We start from the raw sequence: 10,568 nt of genomic DNA on the forward strand, positions 1-10,568 counted from the left end.
TAGAGAAAACATATGCAGGAGCCTCCGCTCGCCGCCAGCCCCCCCGCCCTTCCCATCGCGCACACGGGAGGGGACCCCCTCGCCCCCACCCCACTCCGCTCGTCGCCGCCGTCTCGCTGTGGCGGAGCGCAGCCCCTTGCTGCGGCGGGGAGCCGGGGCAGCGGCCGGATCCGGAGCACGGGGRGGTCCAGGCAGCGTCTCCGCGGCGCTGGTGGCCGGGGAGGGGGGAAGGAGCCGGGAGTCCTCCGCCTCCCCCGGCCCGCCGTGCGCGGCCCGTTCCGCCCCCGGCGCCGGGGGCCCGGTACCTCCTAGCGGTCCAGGCTGATCGTCCAGTGCTTGGCCCCGTCTCCGCCCTCGCCCTCGCTCTTGAGGTCCTGGAAGAGTTGCGTGAAGTAGTGCGGGTCCGCGTTGATTCGCAGCATCTTGGCGCTCAGGCGCTGGATGATGCCCAGGCAGCGCTCCCAGAAGCGGCCCTTGTCGCCCTCCACCAGGAAGGGCTTGAGCGGGTAGGAGATCTCGTTGCCCATGTAGGAGTAGGCGAGATAGAGGCAGGTGAGGAAGGCGGCCTGCAGCTCGGCCTGGCTCCCGATGTCTTCGCCCCGCAGCGCCTCCCGGCACAGCAGGTACACGAACACTAGGTTGGCCGGGGTGATGAAGCCCTGGTCCTGCCAGCCCTGGAGCAGCAGCGAGCGGTCCACGCTGCGGAACCACGAGATGAGCTCGCCGGGGCTCAGCTCCTTCAGGCGGTAGCAGCGGCGGCACACGAAGTCCCCCAGGCAGCGGAGCAGCTCGCCGGTGGACGCCTGCACCACCACGCGGCGCGGCGAGCCCGGGGCGCGGCTGGCGGGCGGCGGCGGCGGCTTGCCCCCCCCGGAGCCCGGGTGCAGCTCCTGCGGCGCCGAGGGCACCGTGGGCACCGGCACGGCCAGCGGGCCCTGCTTGGCGCCGTCGGGCGGYCCCCCGAGGGACTTGCGCAAGTTCTCGCGGTTGCGCTGCACCACCAGCGGGTCGGGCTGGCCCGAGGCCCCCCCCGGGGCCCCGCCGCCGGGCTTCGGCGTCACCTTCTTGGTGCTCTTCTTCTTCTTCGCCGAGGCGGCCACCAGCCGCTTCCAGGTGAGCGCCGAGATGAGCACCCCGGGGCGCTTCAGCCGGCTCTCGCCCTTRCCCGGCACCTTGCCCGGCGCCTTGTCGGCCAGGAGCCCCCCGCCGCCGCCGCCCTTGCCCGAGGAGGCGGCGGGGGACAGCGAGAGCACCGTGCCCATGCTAAGGCCGAGCGGGACGCGCGTGCAGCGCCGCGGGGGCCGGGCAGCCGGCACCGCCCATAGGAGGCCGCGGGACTGCGGGGGAGGCGGCCCGCACCGGGGCCGCGGTGCCCGAGGATGCTCCGCCGCGCCCGCTCTGGGCTCGGCGCCCGCCGCTGCAGCCAGCCGCGGCCCCGCCGCTCCCCGCCCCGCCGCACGCAGCCAATGGGAGCCCGGCGGGCGCCCGGTGCGGCCCGCCCCCCGGCGGCGGGGGGGGGTGTGGGGGGGTCCGGCCCGGCCCCGCCGCCGCCCCGGCGTGACCTTCCGCCGCCGCCGCTCAGCCCCCGGCGGGCTGGGGCCGGGGGCTGCCGGGGCAGCGCGGCAGGACACGGCGCCAGCCCCCTTGGTAGGGAAACGGGGGGCGAGCCGGGCGAGGAGCGGGGCCGCGGAGCCCTTGCAAGCTCTGCAGGCAGCTGCACATTGCATCACTCCCGAGATGAAGGATGAAGCCTCCCAGCAGAGCACCCCGAAGGGGCTCCACAAGTGGCATATTGTGGAGGCAGCCAAGGCCACACGACCGGGCAGAAACGTGGGCAAATCTTGAGGGGAGGGTGACAATGGGAACTGTAAGAGCTGGGTGGGATTCATCAGTGGGGAGGCTACTGGGGAGGGGTTAGGGCTGGAGAAACTCTGGCTGATGGCTTGATAGTCCCCAGGGAGGGGGCTGGCCTTGGCAGAGAGCCCCCAGGTCTCCTGGGAATGAAACCATTGCAGGAATGCAGGTGAAGCCTGGCTCTCCATGGCTGACTCCAAGCTGGGGACAACAGCTCCAGCACGTGCTGCACAAACGTGGTGCTGTTTCCCTYTCCCACTCTTGCTCCCACTCTGCATTTTCAGTCCTGGAAAGGAGATTTACAACCATGCTATTACCAGCATTGAGAAAACGTCAAGGACCTTGGAGAAAGGGACCCTCCCTGGGCCCCTGAAACAACCCCAGCCACCCCCCTGCCCAAGGCTCGCAGAGCGCTCAGGGCACATGGGAGAGATGCTTCTGCATCACTGCAAAATGGCACATGTTAAACCAGCCATGTGCACAGATGCTGCTTCTGCCTCTCCAGAGCAGAACACCAACAAAATCTGCACTCTCTGTCTGCTGGCTCCCCTGCCCCTTGCAAGAGCTGCYTTCCCTCCCTCCCTCATATTTCTGATGAGCTGGAGGATTGATTCTGCAGCTCTTTTTATTTTATTTTTTATATAGCTATTGCCAGGCATCCATTTAGGAACAAAACACCCCAATTGCCTGGACTGCTCCTGCATGTAAAGTGAGTGCKAGGCAGAGAGAGGCAGCTGGGAAGCGTTTCAGGGAGAACATCTCAATGATGCATTTTGATACAGCATTTTATGTGCAAAATTAACACATGTCAGTGCCAGCATGTAGCCGAAGGAGGATGGATCTGGGCTAACAGGCAGCAATGAATAATCAGCCAGGAGGAGCTAAGCCAGCCCCCCTGCTTCCTCCCGCACTGCTGATGCTGAAGGTGTCTGAAAGGAAAGCKCAGGCTGGGCTTCACTCCCACCCCACCTCCCAGTGCCTGGGGTTGAAGTGAAATCTGGGGGCAGGACAGAGGCTGTGCCCTTTTGGCACCAGCTGAGAAGAGGAGCAAATCCCCACTCCTGCATCTCCTCTGCTGTGGGCAGAGCCCTCAGCCCTCGATGGCCTCTGYGCAGAACAGAGATGCAAACGCACACATGGAGGTGGGCAGATTCAAAGCAGATCTGGGCCAGCATCACCCACCCAAGGGCTGGCCTGAAATAGTAGGATTTGAGGACAGAAGAGGGATGTAAGATAAAGGGGGTAAAAATACAAACGGAAAAGGTCAGGACAAGGTTCCTGATGAAGCCTACTCAGCTTTTTCAGACTCAGAGCTGCCTTCAACCAAACCAAAATACAGGAACCCTGCCCTAGTGAAAGGATAGCAAGAAGCCTGCTCTCTTCACATGTCTGAGGATGGACTGGCTTTCTGAGGTACCAACATGGCCTCGGCAAGAACCCACAGCTGAATTTTGCCAGTGAGGAAATGGAGACCTTCCTCCTGCATCCTGCTTGCTCCTGCTGCAGAAAAATTGTTCTCCAATTGCTTCATTTGATAAAGCCACCCCCACTCCCCCATGTGATCTCTCCCAAATTGACTTCCCCAGACTCATTAAGAAAGGTTATTTGTATTCAGCAGAGATGAGTTGGGTTTTGCAGCCATTTACACAGAGGACCAAGCCAGAAAGTTCCCTCGCCTCCCCCAGTTAAGCTTGCGGTTACCAGCATTGAACAGCTCGATGTGTGAAGCCTCCTACAGCTCCCAGAAGGGGAAATTTGACTGCAGTCTGTTTAAAAATCCAGCCTAGAGCCATTCTGAGCTGCAGCCCAAGGCTCTGGCTTTGGGAAGCATGAGAGCTYCAGGGCCAAGTATTCCCTTCTTGCCTGTTGCTGTCCCTCCCGAGCAGATYGTGTCCTGGAGAAGCAGCTCTGGGCTATAGACAGTCAGTGGGTACATAGTCCTTGCCCGGGCCAGTGCTGCTGCCTCAGAGATAGCTGTGGGTGGTGAAGGCCTCCTGCAAAATCTCTGGGACTAGGAGGCAATGAGCATAGAAATGAGCTCCTTGTGCAGGCAAAGAAGCAGTTTTGCAGCTTACCTGGGTGCCACCTGCTCTGCCATGTGATAGAGGGGAGGAGGATCTTCTCTCCCTCTTCAGGCCCCAGCTTGGAGGCTGGCAAGCAATGATACAGCACAAGCYGTAGCCTTGGGGACATCTTTGCTGTTCTCTTCCCTTCAGCATTGGTTAACTCTTCAGCTCCCAGCAGCTTGGAGCAGCATGAGACAGTGGAGAGGAGGAGGAAAAGGCAGTGTTCCCTGCTCCATGGAATTGGAATTCTCATTCCAAGCAGCTGGAAAATATACCCAGGGGTGCCAGGGAGAAAAGGTCCTGCCCTTGTCAGTGTCAGKGCTGTACAGGCTCCTGCCTGTGGAGGAATCTTCAGCCATTCGTGGTTGGACTTTGCTGGGATATTACCAGCATTCCCAGGAGCRTTGCTACTAAAGGTCATTATGCCTCTGTGGGACAACACACACATCAGCTGCAGCTTGGCACCAGTCATGGCTACAAACAGCAGCAAAGAGAGAATGGGACTTCTTTTCAGCCCCCCTTCAGCCTAGGTTACCAAATTGCTCTACTTGTTGGAGCTTGGGTGCAGCACAAATTTCCCCTTGCGCGAAGCAGCAAGTGGGTCAGGTCTTAAGCAGGGAACCAGAGACCCGTGGCAGAGATGTGCAGCTCTGCTTATCCATGTGCAGGTGGGCACAGGGGTTAAGGTCAGACCTGTGCCACCCCTTACCTTGTCTCAGAGCATCTTCACATGGTGCTGCTGTGCTGGGGCTGCAGCACAGAGATGTACAGGCTCCCAGCCTGGGCACAGGCAGCTACTCCAGGACATAGTAAGATCCCAGGCATGAGGAAGGTCATAGGACCTCTGTTCTAATCCTAATTCCCTTCCAGAATGTAAAGCTACTGGCCACAACACTTGTAAGAGGTTCTGGTTGAGGCGGCTAGCATATCTCCCTGCCCACTCCAGAACAAGGAAGAAGTACATSCCTTACTTCTCTGAAAGGAGGAGTTCCTACAGAAAGGGAGCTCAGGGTCTCCACTCACCTCTCAGAAGCTGTTGACGAGCAGGACTGGCAGCTCCGGTATCTACAGCACACCCTCCTCACACACATATCATGCAGGACAACTTATGACTGAACTTTGAGCTGAGAAGCCCTGGGCTGACAGGTGATCTGCAGAACTCAGGCTGAAGAAATTGCTTTATGCCTTAGAGTACCCTGACAGACACTGACCCCAGCCCAGGAGCTCCTCTCTTCTCCTTTGCTCATCAAGTAGCAGTAACCAGTCCTCCTCTAGTTCTCCCTTTTATCAGGATGACTCTCAAGGGAGAGGGGCTGCACCTGTGGTGATCTGGATTTGCCAAGTCATCCTGTGTTAATGTGAGTGAGGGTGGGCTGGGGAAGGGATAGGTGTGTTTAGAAAAGTTTGTCTAGTCCCTGCTTTGAGGGTAGCCCTGGGTTTATGCAGCAGAGCAGAGCACGACTGACTAGAGCAGCCTGGCTGCAGCCGCTAGAGAGAAGCTATTTCTGTCCTCCCATTTGCCAAGCAGCAGCACTAGGAAGGGCTTTGAAAGCCAGAGAGACACCCAGCTCCTCTGGGTGGAAACCACACGAGTTAAAGCCAACCCTGAATTGGCTGTCAAAGACACCACAGTTCCATGAGCTCTGGGCAGAGAGGGACCCTTGCACAGCACAACAGTGCTGGGCAGCCCCTGGGGATGTGGTGGGAGATGAGCACCCCTTGTGGGCTTGGGACAAGGCCCGSGACTGCTGCTAGGGCCATGCTCACAGCCCACATCTCTCCCAGAACTGCTGCTGCCCAAGCCCTCAAGGGAAGGAGAAGCTCCCAGCTTTGTGTGGACATTTTGATATAGCCATGGGAGGTCCCTATGTCTGTTACTGCATTTGTACAATCTTGTGGTGGTTGAAGTCTGCCCAGCCAAAGCTGTAGAGATTAATAAAGGTCCTAAAGCTCCCTTCTGCAGGCAATTAGAAGAAAGCAAGGCTTCCGTAAGACAGGCTCCACAAAACCAGTAGCCTCCAAGCGGGATATGCTGGTCACAGCCCTTGTACCTGTGCAGGTGGCACTGTTACTCTCCTGGGTAAAGGCTGCCTGGCGTGCGGGGCAGGAGCAGCCAGGCAGGGGTGGCTGCGGAGGAGGAAGAGGAGGATGAGGAGGCTGAAGACTCCCGCGCCTCCGTGGGGCCAGGCTGCCCGCGCCTGGCACGGAGCACAGGGGCAAGGCAGGGCCCCCGGTGCCGGCGCTGGGAGCCGGGAGCGGGCCCGGGGCCGCCCGCTTGCCCAAGGCCGGGGCGCTGCTGCCCTCTCGCGGCTGCCGGGCCGAGCGGGGCCCGGCCGCCCGCCCCCGGGACCGGACAGCCCGGGGCGCTGCGGCGGGGACAGGGGTCCCCTCGGCTGCGGGGCAGCAGTGTCCCTGCGCGCGGCTCCCTGCACCCTGACCGCCCCTCTGCCGCACGGAGAGGAGTGGCCCCGGGGCTGGGGACCCCTCGGGGAGGGGGTGTCACACGGGCCTGGCTCCCACGGGGCCAGAGAGGGGCATTGCAAAGCCCAGGTGGAAGCGGCGGAGGGGCACGGCCAGCTCCATCCCTCCGCTCGGCGCAGGTGCTGCGGGCAGAGGTGCGTTCGTGCATCTGCAGGCGGGCGCTGCACAAAAGCCCAGGGCAAGGCTGCTGTCCCCATCTCCCCTCCCCAGCGGGGACAGGAGAAGTGCGGCTGGCTCTGGCTCTCAGGTGCCCTCTCCTGCTGCCTGTGGCTGGGGTGGGGGTGGCAGGGACCCTGGCGGGGCGGGGGGACCTTGCTGCCCACCAGGTGGAGCTGCACCCCTGTGCTTTGGTGCTGCTGGTGGCCCGGGGCCAGCCCTGGTCCTCCGASGTTTTGCAGGCTGCTGCAGGCCATGCCAGCAGCTGCTCTGGGGCCAATGCTGTGATGCCTGATGTTCCCCCGGGGCAGGAGATGCTCCCAGAGGAAAGGGATTCTCCAGAGGCTCATGATGTCCCAACCCCAGAACATAAGGTTACATGAGCTCGCTTAGTGCTGACTTCCTTCTCTCAAACCCCAGTGTTCCTGGGAGTTGTCCAGGGCCAGACAAGGTCTGTGTTGCTGGTCTCACTGTGCTGACTCCAGCGACCCTGTCTGAGACCCACCGCTGCCATCCCACAGCCTTCAGCCTCTCGCAGCACATGAAGCTGGAGTGCCAGGACTCAGAGGACACTCTGAGTGACCCACAGAATTTTCTGGCCCCACTGCATGCCCGGGTGCTCAACAGCCCCATGCAGGCGTCCCAGCCCAGGCTGTCCCTCCTCTGTCCCCTCATGGCTCCCTGGTYCCGGCTGCTGGGCCCTTGGTCACACTGTGTGTGACAGATAGAGAGGAGGAGGCCAGGGGACAGGACAGCTCTCCTGTGCTGGGTCGTGCCTGAGCTGGGACTCTGGAGGAGGGTCTTTTCCCTTCCCGGTGGGATGATGTGAAGCCTGGGGCTTTGGTCCAGTCTGAAAGTGAGGGAGGCAGCTGTACAGGAAATAATCACGGCTTGTTCCAAGATTAAATCACTGGCGGGAGTGTGAGAGGGGATAAAAGGAGCCGTCTGTCGTTAGAGGGAATATTAACCCAGCAGCAGGCTGAAAGGGGGGAGAGCTTTATTCCCTGCACTTGCTGCCTGCCAGCCCCGCTGTGCACACAGGGCTCGGCGCTGACAGCACCTCTCAGTGGGATACACGGCTCCCAGGGCCCTGACGAGGCCCCTGCTCCTGGCTCAGCCCTCAGTAAGATCCTGTCTCCCTGCCCAGCCGCAGGGCTGCTTCTGGGAGCATGCAAAGAGCAAGGATTGCTGGAGAGCTAGGAAAACCAAGGCAGCTGCTGCAACGTCAGGACACTGTGTGGAGGCAACGCACCGACAGGTCCCTCCTGCTCCTCTCTTGCTCTGCCCAGGCCAGGCCGTCTCCCTGCTCCTCCGRATGAGCTCAGTGCGGCACAAAAGGTTCTTGTTTGGTCTGGCCCTTATCAGGGGCTTGCCTCGAGGTCCTTCAGCACGGGAGCCGGGCTGGAGCAGGAGCAGGTGGGGCTGGGGCACAAGGGAGAGGGCAGAAGGAAAACAAGAGCCCAGCTGCGAAGGGGTGAGCCAACGGGGAGATAAGATAGAGGGAGAAATGCAAAATATGACAGTGATAGGCAGGAGAAAACGTGGGAAACAACAGGGCAGCTTGGGTCAGCCCAGCGGGGAGAGACACTGCCTGGGCTGAGCAGAGCCTTTGGGGTGTGAGGTGGCCCACTGCGGTGGCAGCACCCAGCCATGCCCCTTCTGCCTTGTCTTGGAGCTGAGACCTGCTCCCAGGTGCCAGAGCCGCTGAGACGGCTCCCTGAGATCCCCTTGTGCTGGAGCCGTGGCCGCTGTCCATCACCCCCAGTTCCTCCAAGGCTCCAGCAGGGACCTGGGGAGCCCAGGGAAGGAGATGGGAGCTGTGCGCCTGGTTGCCGGATCTGGTCCCTTCTCCCCAGCCGGGCTCTGGCTGCAGGCTGGCCATGGGCCAGCAGCCGTGCGGAGCCGGTGGCCCCTGCCGGTCCTGCAGCGCCCTGGCTGCAGCGACCCGGCCCCGCCGCATGCCCTGCAGCGGAGAGGGAAGCCGCGCTGCGCGGGCCGGCTCAGCGCTGCGTTTTATGGGCTCTCCTGAGCCAGGAAAAACAGACCTACGGGGGCTGGGTTTGCAGCAAGCGGCTCATGAAAGCTTGAGACCTTTGCCTAGGGCTTCCTTCCCTTTGATGGAAGAGTCCCGGCGCTTTCCCAAGCAAGAACATCTCATCTCCTTCTCACTCGCCTCCTTGCTCTCCCCTCAGCCAATTCCCACCCAGCTGGGGCCAGGGCTGAGATAGGAGGATCAGCCTTCCTTGGCTGCCCCTTCTTTTTGCAGCATGTGGCACCCTGCAGAGCCAAGCCCTTCCCTGTGTGCCTGATGGGACCCGGGCACTCAGCACCCGCACGTGGCGATGCCTGACTGCACAGAACTGCCCCACTGTGTCCTGACTTTGCCCAGGCAGCTGCCTCGAAGCAGCCTCCTCCTCTCTGGGGAAGCCATGGGAGAAAGGGCAGCGCAGCTGGGAATAGCCAAGGACAGAGGTTTCCCGCAATGTCAGAGCTGGGTTGGAATGCGGGTGTGCAGCTGTGATGCTGGGGGAGACAGAGCCCATCGCAGAGCCACTTGTTGCATCCTCAGTGTACRCGGCCAGTGCTGGCAGTGCCAGTGGCTGCCCCCATTGCTGCCCGTTCTCCCAGTTGCGCTTCTCCCAGTTGCCGTGCTCTGCCATGCCCACTGTTCCTGCTCCATGCTCCTGTCTCCAGTGGTACCAGCTCTGCATTTTCCCAGACAGCACAGACTGAGACATGCTAGTGCCTTGCACACGAGTCCCCGCTTTAGTAGCTCTCACTGCCAAACATCTCCTCTGTCACCAAGCCTGGACCCTCTGTCCTATGAATACAGCTTGGCCCCGAGGTCAGTTGGCCCCTACAAAGTTTGCTGCACCCATGGTAATGCCCAAAGATGCTGATGGGAATAATGCTATGGTAAATGCTGGAAGTGGCACTGATCCCTCCTACAGGCTGCTCCCAGGGACTCAGTGCCCATGGCAGCTGCCGAAGGCCACAGCACTCACCGGGATGCTTAGAGAGCGCTCTGCCTTGGGGAGAGACCTGCCTTGCTCCTGCCGCAGGGAGGCTGCACGGAACCCTGCTCCCAGCAGCAGCCCCTCGGCTCTGGGCACACACCTCAGGATGGGTGCTCCAAGCCGGGACACTTCTGCAGRCTTGCACGCCAGCAAGGCTCGGCCCCGCTGCATGCAGAGCGCAGGGAGCAGCCGTTGCCAGGACGCTGCGATATCCAAGCTGACATCAAAAAGCAGATGGGGATTGGCTTGCGAATGCTCCCACACAGCACATCCTGTGTATTTTATGAGTGATGTTTTACAACATAAGTGCTGCTATATTAAGCCACACATCTAACTGGAAAAACAGGAGACAGCAGGCACGGCTACCTCTGTGCAGGCTTCTTCCATGCTGCATAAGCAAGTCCGTCTGCAGCCGGGCTCTGTCCTGCCGTCCCGGCCCAGCCCTGGCACCACCCCATGCAAGTGGGAGGCACACGCAGACATTCCTGCAAAGTGCATCTGGTCCTTGGTCCTCAGGAAAGGATGCTCCAATGACGCGGACAAAATGAGCCTAGTCGCTGTCCTTTAGCCCCAAATCCTGATGCACRGCGAGGGGTCGCGGTCTTTCGGCTTGTGTGTGTTCGGCTTCAGCTGGGGTCTTTGGTTCCTGAGCAAAGGCYGGGTGCCTGCGCAGAGGCAGTGGCCGTCACCATGTCTGGTCCTTGGACACACACTCCGCCTGGGAAGGCGGGAGGGAGGTGAGATCTCCTTTCCCGCGGCCCAGGAGAGGGTGCTCTCTGCCTGCAGCTGCCGGCTCAGTCGCGCAGCTATCAGCATCCCAGGAGCTCGTTTGCCGCTGCAGGAGCCGCATTGCCACCTTCGCAGCATCCTCCGTACAGATTCCTGCCATCCCTCTTCTGGCCGGGATGCTGCCCAGGCCCTGTGGGTGCCCAGGGAGGCAGAAGTAGGGAGCCCTTCGACAGCTCGTGGGTGCTGTTTTTCTCTCCAGACTACT

General features: G+C 61.3%; 2 protein-coding genes across 2 annotated transcripts; both read right to left on the bottom strand.

Moving 5' to 3' along the window:
* Positions 1-295: 295 nt before the first annotated feature.
* CDK5R2 (cyclin dependent kinase 5 regulatory subunit 2) lies at positions 296-1,262 on the bottom strand. The gene has a single exon (XM_026048842.1). It carries the CDS (start codon positions 1,260-1,262, stop codon positions 309-311), a length of 954 nt encoding a protein of 317 aa, XP_025904627.1. The 3' UTR covers positions 296-308.
* A 316-nt stretch (positions 1,263-1,578) lies between these two features.
* On the bottom strand, positions 1,579-5,050 carry LOC112948636. Its single transcript, XM_026040932.1, has 4 exons — positions 4,944-5,050; positions 3,930-4,348; positions 1,726-2,140; positions 1,579-1,606 (listed from the first exon to the last, which is right to left on the bottom strand). The coding sequence occupies exons 1-4, from the start codon at positions 5,009-5,011 to the stop codon at positions 1,579-1,581; spliced, it is 930 nt and encodes a 309-aa protein (XP_025896717.1). The 5' UTR covers positions 5,012-5,050.
* Between the last annotated feature and the right edge of the window lie 5,518 nt (positions 5,051-10,568).

This window comes from Nothoprocta perdicaria, unplaced genomic scaffold (genome assembly GCF_003342845.1).
Source record: "Nothoprocta perdicaria isolate Ctin4 unplaced genomic scaffold, notPer1 scaffold_0, whole genome shotgun sequence".
Lineage (NCBI taxonomy): Eukaryota > Metazoa > Chordata > Aves > Tinamiformes > Tinamidae > Nothoprocta > Nothoprocta perdicaria.